The sequence below is a fragment of the Sinohyriopsis cumingii genome, chromosome 3 (genome assembly GCF_028554795.1).
Source record: "Sinohyriopsis cumingii isolate HCF-2022 chromosome 3, ASM2855479v2, whole genome shotgun sequence".
NCBI classification, from domain to species: domain Eukaryota; kingdom Metazoa; phylum Mollusca; class Bivalvia; order Unionida; family Unionidae; genus Sinohyriopsis; species Sinohyriopsis cumingii.
In genome coordinates, this window is record NC_142963.1 from 94,733,584 (window position 1) to 94,748,384 (window position 14,801).

The 14,801-nt window shown below is 36.2% G+C and overlaps 1 protein-coding gene across 2 annotated transcripts in view; it reads right to left on the reverse strand.

Annotated features, from left to right (window-relative positions):
* Positions 1–444: 444 nt before the first annotated feature.
* LOC149803320 (palmitoyltransferase ZDHHC13-like) overlaps positions 445–14,801 on the reverse strand; it is a 57,143-nt gene continuing 42,786 nt past the window's right edge. For both annotated transcript variants that reach the window (XM_089953026.1, XM_089953025.1), the window contains exons 9-10: positions 8,546–8,652; positions 445–6,749 (exon numbers count right to left, since the gene is read on the reverse strand). In XM_089953026.1, the coding sequence (XP_089809152.1) occupies positions 6,291–6,749; positions 8,546–8,652 (566 nt within the window). In that variant the 3' untranslated portion in view covers positions 445–6,290. The remainder of the gene's footprint in view (positions 6,750–8,545; positions 8,653–14,801) is intronic.

Genomic DNA, 14,801 nt, shown 5'->3' on the forward strand with positions numbered 1-14,801 from the left:
AAAGGTTCTTTGCATTATACAAGGTCTTTTTTAGATAGCCAGTATAACCAGTGAGGAAAGCCGGGGAAATTCTTTTTCTTTAAAATCCTAACCCTTATGCAAAATGCGAAACTGTATAGCGCCACCTTAACAGTAACACATTTTTGGCTACAAGGCCTGATTGTGTCAAGAGGACCACCGAACCATCCGATCTGAACTGAAGATAGTTCGGTCGACGAAAAGGGCATGCAGCTCGCTCACCCTGTATGCTGAAGCATAAACTATCAGGAAACATGTTTTGTATGATAGTAACTTGAGCAAAGTGTGGGCTAATGGCTCCAATTTATTTGAATGAGCCATGTTAAGACCAAGGACAGACTCCATTCTGGAGTCAGTGTTTTATCCTTGTTAATGTTCTTCCTTCATAATAGCAGGAGGGGAAAAAAGAATGAGATTTATCTGAAAGACAGTTAAAATATTTATTGTTTCAAGTTTCCGCATAATGTAATTACTTATATGCGTTGGCAATGTCATATTTTTTATATACAGAATTAACAATTATTCAGCATCAAAGTATAATTTATACTTGCTATACATTTTTTTCAAGGTACATCATTTTGGGAAAATAAATATGAAACACTGAAATGTGTTACCATGGGAATGTTAAATAAACTGCACAACTGATTATCTTGACCTACAAATTAATATTCATCATTCAAGAGCAGATAGCCACACTGTGAACATGTTGTAAGTTTATGGAATTCTACAACGTATAACCAGTGAACAAAATTTGCTTTGATATCTTTCATTTGTAATGCATTTAATGAACATGAAGACAAACAATGACTTTGTCCTCAGATTCAAACATGGAGACAAACAGTGACTTTGTCCTCAGATTCAAACATGGAGACAAACAGTGACTTTATCCTCTGATTCAAACATGAAGACAAACAGTGACTTTGTCCTCAGATTCACATATCCAAAAGACATAACATGATTAATTCATATCCAATTTCATTTTCAAAGTTTCAGTATGACTGGATGCATCAAACAGATTTAGATGCAAAATTATAGCTTGCATATTATAAAAGTGAAAAACGTTATCCAGAACATACTGTTTCTAATGACAACTCTTGTAAAATGAAATGCAACACTTTATCTGATAGGTTAAAAAAAATAAGTGGACTGGGAATTCTGTTGCAAATTCATACAAATCTTGAAATTGTGAAAATTTGGAAAACTAGTCAGCAGTGTGTCAAACTCCTAATGCATTCATCTGTGGAAAAAGTATACAGACCCTGCCTTAAAGATGTGGCCCTGCAAACAGAGAATGATTACATCCTAGACACAGTGGCCCTGCAAACAGAGAATGATTACATCCTAGACACAGTGGCCCTGCAAACAGGGAATGATTACATCCCAGACACAGTGGCCTTGCAAACAGAGAATGATTACATCCTAGAAACAGTAGCTCTGCAAACAGAGAATGATTACATCCTAGAAACAGTAGCTCTGCAAACAGAGAATGATTAAATCCATGACACAGTGGCCCTGCAAAGAGAGAATGACTACATCCTAGATACAGTGGCCTTGCACCTTGCAAAGAGAGAATGATTACATCCTAGACACAGTAGCTCTGCAAAGAGAGAATGATTACATCCTAGACACAGTGGCCCTGCAAACAGAGAATGATTACATCCTAGACACAGTGGCCTTGCAAAGAGAGAATGATTACATCCTAGACACAGTGGCCTTGCAAAGAGAGAATGATTACATCCTAGACACAGTGGCCTTGCAAACAGAGAATGATTACATCCTAGACACAGTGGCCCTGCAAACAGGGAATGATTACATCCTAGACACAGTGGCCTTGCAAACAGAGAATGATTACATCCTAGACACAGTGGTTCTGCAAACACACAATGACTATATCATAGACACAATAGCTGTGGTGGTTAAAAGGAAGAACAATGACAAGATGTTTACATGTAATTAACTGAAATTCAAATTGTTTGTTTTACATTCATAAAATTTAAATAAGAACTAAAAACTTAAAATCTGAAACTTGTTAATATTTTTGTATTCATTAAAATCCAGTTAAATACTATATTTAACAAAACTGCCTGATATTAGCAAAATAACTCAACATGCTGACATAAACATTATTTATTATGTACATGTACTTAAATGTGAAATACAAAAAATTATTGGCAAAATAATGTTTCATATTTGATTCATTCCTACATTTTACATATGAAAATACAAGATTAAACATCAAACAATGTAATGCCATATTGTGCAGGCCTACAAAAGATGCACCTTGGTCAAGAAAAATGAGCATCTGCGAGCTACAACAAATACATGGAAAGTACCCCTTTCTGGCATGTAAATTATATTTGCCAAAGAAACATGACTCGATGCCATTTACCTTTCTACTGAGTTATTTCCCTATTACATGTACCACCTTGATAACAATGTTAAAAGCCTGGTGGGCAGTATTGATGAATCAGATTTTCTTTGTTGTCAAATAGCGTAAAATAGTTTACAAAACGTCAAAAATATAATTGATTGAAACAGACTCAAGTTATCTCAATCTTACCACTATCTGATAATATATGTATGATCAGATTATAAATAAGACTGAATGTGAGGTGAACTTACAAAAAGGGAGGTGGTGTGTGTGTGATGAATGGTGAATTTAGTTCAGGTGCAAGTTTGGGAAACAATACTATGACAATGTTTTATTCCTGTGCAAATACTTTATACATTTTATCTTATGGTATATAAAACAAAATCTTAACTAAAATATTAACTTCTTCTACCTATGATATTTGGCATTTACACAGTTAAAGAAAATATTCTCTATATACATTGTACACTCAAAATATTACAGTAACAGTGAAACTTGCCTCACTAGATACCTCTTTATATAAGACAGATGCTCAATAAAGATATTTGGTCAGACATTTTCTCACTAAGTTTACCTCTATATAAAAAACACCTGCTCATATAGGACATTTTCATTGATCCATGAGTGTCCCTTAAAAACATGCTTCACTATATTATATATATATATATAAACAAGGAAACCCTGGCAGACCTATGATCTCCAGTAACGGGCATCCCACAGAAAGGATATCAGAATATTTGGATCATTTAATGAGACCACATGTCCACAAATTATCTTCAGTATACGACATATTACCTCATAAAAAGCAAAGCAAGCAAACCATTACTACCAGAGACATTGCATGTTTCCTTAGACGTTACATCTTTGTATACTAATATGCCACACAACGAAGGGATACAGGCATGTAGAGAAGCATGGGAAACTAAAACTGTAGGCAAGCCACCCACCCACTTCCTAGTCCAACTCCTGGAGCTTATCCTAAACCTCAATAACCTTGAATTTCACGAAGAACATTACCTCCAAATTGATGGAACCACAATGGGTACAAAAATGGACCCTTCGTTTGCTAATATTTTTATGGGAAAACTGGAGGGTTAACTTTTAGCATCAGTTGAGCTTACACTATACCAGTGTGTACGCTTTATCGGTGATATAGAAATGAAGTGGCAACATGGAAGAGAAAGTCTGGATTATTTCATATCAAAGGCAAACAACTTCCATCCCTCAATAAAATTCACTGCAGAAGTCTCCAACTCAAACGATGTCTTTCTGGACACAGCAATCATACTGGTAGAAAACAAACTCCATACAGACATCTACTCGAAACCAACCGACAAAAACCAGTATCTCCTGCCAAGTAGCTGTCATTCAAAACACTGCATTAGGAACATCCCATATAGCCAGGCACTGAGGATAAGTAGAACTTACTCCGACGGTGAAACATTCCTAAAAAGGTCTGAAGAGCTATCTAAACATTTAATTTACCGAGGCTACGACAAAGACCTGATTACGGAGGCAAACCAAAAGGCTAAACAAACAAACCACGATGACCTACTAAAATATGGAAAGAAGGAACAGGCTGATAGGATACCATTTATCCTGACCTACCATCCAGATAACCCCAAAGTAGGTAAAATCATCAGGAAACACTAGCCCATCGTGGAATCGTCAGATGCACTAAAGGTTATCCTCCCTAACAAACCTGTAGTAACCTACCGGAGACCAAAAAACCTCAAGGACATCCTAGTCAGGACAAAGCTAACGCCAATCACTAATCAACACATCCCTAGTCAATCTGGCCCATGTGACGATAAAAGGTGCAAAACCTGTCAACATATGATAGAGACCAGGACATTTTCTAGCAGTGACTAGAGAAAAACTAAACATACATGGTCCAAACAAAACGTGCAAAACAGAGAATGTCATTTATCTAATCACTGGTAAAATCTGTAGCCTTCAGTATGCTGGAGAAACTGAAAAGCTACAGAAAAGGATCAACCTTCATAGATCTGACTGGATGACAAAGAAGATGTACAGAAACCTGGTTGCAGAACACTTCTCCTCCCCTGGCCATACTTTCAGTGATATAACATTTATTGCAATTGCTCACAACCCCAACTGGAGTACCCAAACCAGGAAAGAAAAGGAATCTTACTGGATACGCCACCTTAGAACATTGAAACCATGTGGTTTAAACCAAGAAGACTAGAAAAAGACAACCATGCACAAATAAAATTATCTTTTCCAGCCGACACATTTTCTTTTAAATAATTCTCTAAATTTGCTTAATAGCCTATGACTACTATAACAATGAAATATCTGGTATATAATTTGTGCTTACATAAAATAACAGATGTCATTATGGCTCATCAATTTCTAGGTCTATACAAATATTTTCCAGTATCAGCAACAAGCTGAAATAAACTAGTTGAAACATAATAAAGTTAAAAGGTTTAATTCCTGTAGAAACAGCCATGTAAAGTTTCGTAAAAGACAACCATGCACAAATAAAATTATCTTTTCCAGCCGACACATTTTCTTTTAAATAATTCTCTAAATTTGCTTAATAGCCTATGACTACTATAACAATGAAATATCTGGTATATAATTTGTGCTTACATAAAATAACAGATGTCATTATGGCTCATCAATTTCTAGGTCTATACAAATATTTTCCAGTATCAGCAACAAGCTGAAATAAACTAGTTGAAACATAATAAAGTTAAAAGGTTTAATTCCTGTAGAAACAGCCATGTAAAGTTTCGTAAACATAACCATATTTCTGTTTTATTTGTTTGTCTTGTCTATGTTTTGTATTTGCCTTTGAAAAAGACTTGTTAAAGAGTTGAAAGCACTCAGGCTAGTTAGATACTAGTTTTGCACTGCTGAGTTATATATATATATATATATATATATATATATATATATATATATATATATATATATATATATATATATATATATACTCATAACATAATGTACTTAATTTTTCAAAATTATCGGTAATTACCTATGACAATGTTATTCTGAATACAAATAAAAAACATCTAATCAAAGCAGAATTCATTACTTCGCATCATACACCTCAATATGTAATATATTACTATAAACAGTGTGCATAACTTGTGCAATAAAACAATTAAAACACATAACCCTAAAGATATAAAAGCTAAATGCATTTTATTTGTTATCACAATTACAATGTGGAGGTGTAAATATATGTACTTACAGGCAGCTTTCTAAAGGTTTTGTATGAAAATATACATACACATAAAGGTAACCTAATATGGGTTTTGGATTACTAAATACATGTCAATACATGTACATACTGGCAGGTTAATATGTGTTTTTCTATAATATATACACCAGGTTTAAACTTTAAAAGATTCCCTGTAAACAAGCCAAAAGGAGTTGGAATACCAGAATGATATTTTTTAAATTAATTAATCTAAAACAGGGGTGCACAACCTTTTCCGGCCATGGGCCAGATTACATTTTCTAAGACCACTCGAGGGCCGCATGTGTATATGTGCCAATGCGTTGTTCTCTGAATAAAGTAAAATACTGCAAAAACCCACATTAACGCGACCCCAATATTAATGCGATCAAGTTTTTGGGACAAATTGCATTATAGCGGGGGTTCCACTGTACTAGCAAATACTTTTTAGGGTAATATTTAAGATGTTACTTATAACACATAAAATATAGTGAAAAAATTCAGTAGACAAAACAGAATATATTTGTACATGTGTAAATAGAATACATATTTAATAATTTTACAGATATAAAAGTACAAAAAAAAAAAACAAGTCAAATTAGTCACTCATGATACACTATGGAGTCTTTTTTGACGAACACTAGTTGCACTTGATGTACAACAGTCTATTTTGTATAATATTAGTCACACCTGATGTACAACAGAGTCTATTTTGTAGCCTGATTTTCCTTGAAGAAAAAATGCAAGATTTTTAAGTCTTTCCAGGCCTGAAAATTCTGTTTCTTTTCTTGTAAAATACTGGGTCTGTCCACGACTCGCTAAATAAAGCTGTAATCTACAAAGATTAACACTCCATATGATACAAACCATGTTCATTATCAGCATGCTTAAAACCCAGGCATCATTATTAAACATCTGACCCACAATACCCCAGAACGACATGTTCTCATAATAACTATGGCAATAGTAGAACACTTGCAATACGAAAAGAATCATGTTCACAGTTACAGCAAAGATGAACCAGACAAAAACAGCATGGTTCTTGTGTGCCACACATTTGAGAAGATAGAGGCAATGATGATCCATCCTGTAGAAACACTGATCACACAACTTGCAGTGTTTTGTGTCTTTTGTTGTTATGATCTGAAAAATGAAATATTTACATGCATTTAATATTTTATTGTCATGATACAGAAACAATAACAACAACAAAATGGGTTTATGGGTTGGCAAAAATAACACCTAACACCCCTCCATCCCCATTTCAAGGTCTCATCTCTGGTAAGAATCAAACCTTGGGCTAGCAGACTAGCAACAATAATACCACTCCACCCCCATTTTAAAGTCTGAGCTGGGCTTATGGGGTGGCAATAATTATATTCCTCCAGACCCATTTCAAAGTCTGATCTCTGGTAACAATTTTTGTTTAAAAAGCACACAAATTGTATGGGCATTTAGAGAAAAGAGAGTGTGTGTGTGATTTGGATTTTTACCTTAGCTTTAAAAAAAATCAGTCATATCACACAATGTCTGCAGTTTGGCAGTTTATACTGATGTCTAGCACTGGGACATCATGCAGCTGACATGTAGCAAGATGTGCCACCCAGTCACATTATCCTGACACAAGGCCGACCAGTCCTAACACTAACCTCTTAATGCTAAGCACCTAGCAAGGCAGCTGTTAGTACCAATTTTATAAGTCTTTGGTATAACTCGGCTGGGGTTTAAACAAGCAACCTCCCACATCTGAGGAGGATGCTCTAACCACTAGGCAATCGGAGCGGTCTAGAGAAAAGGAAGCTAGATTTTTTCCGAGTAGCCAAAAGATGGACAATGTAACTCTGTTTATACACTTCTTTACTTTAAATAATAGTCATTTGAGAGTCAAAAATTGTGGCAATATTTTAATATCAAAATTAAACCATAGGAAATGAATTTGGTGAAGAGATAATTATTAGTATCAGAATTTAAGTGGTCTAAAATGCTTACCATTATGGATCACTGCCATCTCACCTCTGTCTGCATGGGTTCAAGTCTCGGGCTCGGCCAATGTGGGTATGTGAGAAAGTTTGCCAGTAGCTTCTCGTGGGTCGGTGGTTCTTTCTGGGGTTTTCCCAGGTTCTTCCTCCACCATTTATACTGGCCGCCATGAACAGCCTATCTTGTGTTGAAAAATGGCATTAAGCCTTACAACAACAACAACAACAACAATCTTAACTGCCATTTTAATATCGGGTATACAATCTTAATGGTAAACAGAAAGACATGGTTATGCAAAAAAGTAAATACTTACATTTTGTTACTTCACTTTTACACCCGAACCCAATCTTTTCCTTAACACTATTAAAGTGATCCAGTCAATTGCCAATAGGTATCCCTATGTATGGAACAACTTCAACCACTAGACTTTACTTAAAACTTCTTCAATCAAGTCAATTCATGCTGAATAAATAAATATTTGCGACTCACATGAAGTGTGTAAAGGATCAGACCTAATTATCTGTGACTGTGAGAATTCTGGACTTGTTTAATTCAACAAATTCAGAATGTACAAAGAATTTTACCCCATGAAGATCTGTGATACTGTACTACATTACCATGTCTACCCACCGTTCAGTTGCTATACTGAGTGATGGTGGAAATGTCCACTGTGCAGACACATAATGATGTCATCATATAATTGGTCAGAGTTAATGAATTCATGCCGAGACTTGAACCCACAATGTTTGTAAAAAGGGTCATTTGTATTTTCTTTTAAAACATAAATTATTATAAACAGACTTAAAGTTCATAACTTTTTATTAGTAACATCATTACAATTGAAAATCTCCATTTGGTAATACCAGAATTTGCAACTAATATCTCTTTAAGTACAAATAAAAATGTCAGGTTTTGAAGAACATCAAAATTACTGCAACTCAGGACTTTAAATTACATACCTCACACTCTGTACAAAACAGTTTCATGTTCTCTTGTCTGGGACATATGTCAATCAGAGTTGTTGGCTGTCTGGTTTCATCATTGAATACAGAACTCTGTACAACACCTAAAACATTGAAATCAACCTAATTAATGGACTGCCTGACAAATATTAAATAGCAGCAAGCTAAACAAGAATCAAACATGTTAGGATACATTAGAGTAAGCAGCTAAGTGAGAATAAAGACATCTGATACTGTATAATTTTATTTAATTTGATGTTTTGGAAATTGTATGCTTGATGTAATGTTTTGCTTTGGTATTGGTAATTTGTTTAATTCCATGTTTTGGTCTCTGATCTGACTTGCTTAAACACATTATGTAAAAGCACATACAGGTGACACTTGCTATATGCCAATTTGATTTAAGCACTTTAATTTGAATGCCATTTACAGTGTGACCCTGCTATAAATTGGTGGTTGGGGTCCACAGAACCCAACCATGTTATAGACTGAGCCATGTTAGAGCCAACCAAGTTAGTTAGCTGAAGAAAATTATGCATGTACCAAAATAATGGCGAGGAAAAAGTGTGTGTGTGTAATAAAAGCAGGTGCAAAAATGCATGCTTTTCATTAAATAAAGAAAAACTAGTCTGAAATACACCTGTATACTGACAACTTACATTTGTGTAGTTCAATCCATAATCCTTTAAGTACTGTACATACTTACATATGAAAAGTCCATTTATTTATACAGAACAGTCAGACCTTCAAAAGTAATTAATCAGTTTTCTTTGAAGTTTCAGCAAAACAATTTTATCTGGGTACATGAAAAAAATGGAATTAGCACTCGTTTTGTTAACCATAGCAATTACTCTTCCTGAGGTTAGTTGATTGTAACTAGTCTCATTAGCATGACTATTAGAGTGTATCACAGGATACGGTAATCGGGACAGATGTCAGCATAAGTGGATTATGTTATAACAATGCACTGTTCAGATAGTTTGTCAGTATGAACAAAGACATTGTTTTTGCAACAATAGATAAATACATGTTCATTTTATATCAAGGTTGTGGCTTCCTTTCATGGTGCCTCTGAATTTCTCCACTCCAAATCCAAGATAAAAGTTAAAACAGCCAACAATGTTGCACACAATTTTTTTTGGTCACCAATGAGAAAAAAGTGCAACTTGCAACATTGGCAAAGACCAGCACGATCACTGAATAAACATTTTAGATGTTATTTTTCATACTTTTAAGAAAACATTTTTTGTATAAAAGAAAATATATGTGTACGAAATTCCAGGAGCCACACCACGATGTGCTATATATTAATTCATGGTATAAGAGAGCGTGCTATAGTGGGATCACACTGTATAGTGAAGAAATAAGATTCATTTTGCACCACTTTGCTCATCTTTATGCCATCACTGGCACCATCTGCTAAGAATTATGTCTACCTATCTCATCGCTCATTGAGAGAGCATCATTACTTTCAATTTATGACAATTCTGTGTAGGCCATAACCCCAGGAACATCTCTATGGCATATATCAAGCATCAGCATTAGAATAAATATATGCACTAACAGATTAATTTTTGTGCATGTTTTCAATATTTACATTGAAAACTGCCTTAGTTAGCAAATTGTCATACAATTTTGTTTTGAACACATTTGGATTTGTTTCTGCTCTGATGTTTTAGGGGAGTTTATTCTAAAAAAACAGCATTAGAGTAAGCAAATTATTATTTTGTGAGCAAAGTAAATACTTTACTTCAAACACTGATACAGACCTGTGGTAACCTGCATTTAAATTTGAGCCATTGAAATTCAGAGAACTGAATTACTGATGGAGTATTAAAGTGGTAAATTTAAGACATCCTTAAGTTTGTAGATTTTTTATATTACCACCAAATATACTGGCTTTAATATCAAGTCCAAGTGCAAACAGTACAGACCCAGATCTACAATGATGGCATAATGCACTGGCAGTTCAGGGTTTATATTGTTTGTTCAATTCAATAACATTAACAAACTGCATAGGCCCAGAACAGCAAATCTGGGTATATGCAGTTTGCTGATGGACACGACTTGTAAGTAATTACACATGGCATCAGTTGTATTTCCCCAAACTGATCAGTGTAGTCCAAAGAATGACTGCATTATAAAATAATTTCTGACAATTTAGTGTGAGGTAACTTTTTATCCTCTGTAGAAGATTAATTCTTGATCTTCCTGCAGAACAAACCAGGTTTACTTGCTTACACTCGTACAGATTCCCATCAAGATGAGCTCCAAATCTGGATTTCCGTTCACTGGTAATCTTTACCAAGTTCCTAGAAACACTTCTTTGTTTTGTATTGATTTTTGTGTATTGATAAACATATTACAGGTTGAATGCCAATATTTAACTTAACTCTACCTGTTTTTGCTTGTTCAAAATACTTTAAATAAGAAAAGTAGTATAATCTATATATAGATCCTTTTTCAATGCTGTAAGGGACATGAGGAATAATGTCCGCAATAATAACTAGGTCAGGTATGGGAGTAAAACAGACAATACTCATCACCTCATAGGAACTGAAATAGTTTTATATTTGCGAAAAGTTTTGTAAGGTTTGAAAATGACCAATTTAAGAATAAAAACAAAAATCAGTTTTAATCCATTTTAATTAATTTTAGACAATTGTTACTGAAAGTGAAGCTATGAAGGAAACTTAATAATAATAATAATAAAAATATTTAAATACATTGGGGGAAAAAAGTGTTTTCAGCAAAGTGATGATAAATTTTAAACTTCATTAGAGTATATACAGCTTGTTTAGTAAACCCTGAATAATCCAATACATGTGAAAACATTTTTGACTATTGAACCTACAGGGTCTGATATGATAAACAGGATATAACAGTACACATATCAGGCTCCATATTTGTAATACATGTAATACATGGTAAAAACAATTCTTCATACCTGCCATAATCCCAGATAGTGTGTGGGCGGTTGGGTGTTGTTGTTGTTGTTGTTGTTGTTGTAGGGTTTAACGCCATTTTTCAGCACACGACAGGCTATACATGGCGGCCAGTATCAATGGTGGAGGAAGAACTTGGGGAACAACCCCGGGAAGAACCACCGACCCACGAGAAGCTATGGGGGGTGGTGTGAGGGCTGAAGACTTCAAAGTATGTTTTATGGTACAAAGTTGGGTGAATGCCATGACATAAGAATCTGATGTTGTTCAATTCAGAATAAGCTATCTTTGCATACAAATTTATATAAAATTACTAGAGATTCACATTTGATAAAAAAGAAAATAACACATTTTCTTGGACACATTAAATACACTTGCGAATAAAAGATACTTGGTACATTTAGCAGTGACCAATACCATCACCATAGACATATGCACACATGTGCCAACACTCACATAATCACAACCAGACAGACAATAAATAAATAAAATATATACCAAGTTGATATCTTTTCAATCCACTGGGCAATGGAATATTTTCTTAGATGCCATCTTTGCTGCTCTCAATACTCTAGTGGGGATGGGGGAGCTGAAGGTAATGCAGGAGTCATTTGTATTTATTTTTGCACTCATTAAAGACTTGATGTTGCTGTTGTTTAAACTTCCTCAAAGATATTGTTGAATTTTCTCAATAAAAAATAGAAAATAACTTTCTGCATATTATGCATTGCTGAGAGGGAGTGTCAAATATGCTGATGAAAGTCGTATAATCCAGAGTTATGTTGATATGTAGTTATTTGAAGGGTAAAACTAATTTTAATTATGTAACACTTACCTGCCACTATTGCGTAGCTCACCTATTTTCAAGCTGAAAACTCACTGTCCGTTTGATGTGATTACATCCTCCCACAGAGTGGAGAAAAAGTAAGAATGACCTTTTGCACTCCACTCTCTTATTTTGCACACCACTCTATGTCACATGGTTATATGCAGAAGGTAGATATTACTTGTCATCTTTTCCAGATGATAAGGTGGAGAATGTGTGGGCTGTTGTAGCGGATGGATCCCCAGTGTAGCGACAGAAATCCATCCTAAGAGGTAGAGACCTGGATCGTTCGATCAACAGGTCAAGGAGATCGATGGACCATGATTACTGAGGCCACAATGGGGCAATGAAAATGATCCAAGCAGCAAAGTTTGGACTTCATACAGAACTTGTGGTAGCAGTAGGAAGTGTAGAAAGGCATATACGAATAGGCGAACCAACTGTAAGATGAATATATCGATTGCCCATGCTCTCTGATCTGGGACAGACATGTAAAATGCAAGTTTGTTGTTAAGCTAGAAGACAAACAGGTCCATTAGAGGTCTTCCCAAGAGGGAAAATAGGGACTCTGTTACTGAGTGGTGAAGAGACCATTCTATGAGGAAGGCTCAATCTGTTCTGGATAGACTATTCGCTAATACATTTATCTTGCCCAGATTGTGACATTCTCTGAGGCTGCCCAGATGATGAGGTTCCAGACCTCCATGCAAAAAGAAGGGGTATGTGTGCCTCCTTGACATTGTAGATACACTAAGACAGACTTCTTGTCTGAGAAGAACATGACACATTGGTCTCTTATTATGTTGATGCACCCGTGCAGTGCTAGAAATACTGCTTTCATTTCTAGGTTGTTGATGTGGGGGTAAAATTCTGCCTGAGGCCATCAACTGTGGAAAATTATGCCCTGAAGCTCTAAATGAGCCACCCAACCGTAATCTGATGAATCGGCAAACAGATTGGAGTGGGGATCTGTTTCAATTCATCCAACAAGCATATGATGGTGAAAAACTGGTCCTAGGTGAAATGAGTTTGATAGAAAATCTCTGCGAGAAGGAGGATAATTGTAGATGACAATGTGGCATTCAAGGAGGGTCTGAGAACTTCCTCACGGATCTGCAGTGACCTGGGCACCATGGACCTGATGAGAAGAGGTCTGTCAGGAGTTGGGAATTGGACTGAACTTGCACTTGTTTGAAAAATTTGCAGATGGCACTGAGGGTGATTTGCCTGATCTGATTTCCTGGTTGATTGTGATGGACCGGGAGTGGAGAGAAAGATCAATTTCGGTCATCTAGCAAGGCTGGAGAAGACAGGACAGGAATGAAGCCCCTAACAAAGTCTCGGCTTCTAGAGAAGAAGCCCTTAAAAGGTCATTACTGTGTTTAAGCAAAACCTTCAAGGAGTCCAATGCAGCATCATGTACAGAAAGTCTGCAAATAATGCCATGGCAACAGAGCGTATGCCAAGTTGTCTGGCTACAACATCCTGCAAACATAGTAATACAGATTAATTTAAAGAGGCTCTTTCAGCATACTAAAGGAAGTAGCTGAGAACAGGTCGGAATGCAAAGCTATGGTTACATGGAACCAGTTTCCTGCTCCATAGCATCAATTGTTGATGGGAAGGCATGCCCAGGCTCCCATCAAAATACCCAGATCGGCCGCATTGTATTCAAAGGAGGAGGTTTGATAGGCCATTTCGTGGAATGTACCTGGTAGCTTGAAGTAGAAAATGGGGGTTTCAACTTTGCGGAAGAAACAGACCATCCTCCACGTTGTTGACCTATATTGGCCTTGTGAATACCTCCATGATATTTCCTCAATCTTCTATGAATGTGGGAGAAGTAAGAGGTCTGGTTGAGCTGGTACCCTGGAGATCTTTCCCAAAATGGAAAGGGTCCTTATGGACTGTGTGCCCAATGGTTGGGGGCACAAGTAAGAGGCTAACAGACAGTAAACCTCATTTACCACATTATAAAAGGACCAGACCTCCTCTTCATCTTCCATCAGAAATGAAGTGATAGGCCTCAGAGGTGTCATAGCCACAGCTTTTGTCTAGAACTTACTGGAGGTAATGAGGAGAGAGAGCACATGTCATCATCATAGTCAAGGATGCTCCGAGTTGGAGAGTGGCTGGGAATCACTATGTCCCTTATTGGAAGGGGTTTGGAACAGTCTGTGCTACGGTTCCTGGTTCATCATGAGTTACAGAGGGAGGACAAGAACGTCTGTCTACCCTAGATGATGTATCACCTTAAGCCTTTCAAAACGAAGCCACCTGGTGATGAGGTGATGGTGGGACATGAGCAGCAGCATCACTTCAACTGTGAGGGCAAAGTCCACTAGTCCATGGGTGCATAATGGACCAAGGGCCCTGATGTGGAAGGTACCACATCTCATAAGGGTTCATAGGTATAAATGGCAAGAGGAGAACACCGATGCGGTCCCCATCCCTAGCCTCAGAGTCTTGTGTATAGACTGTG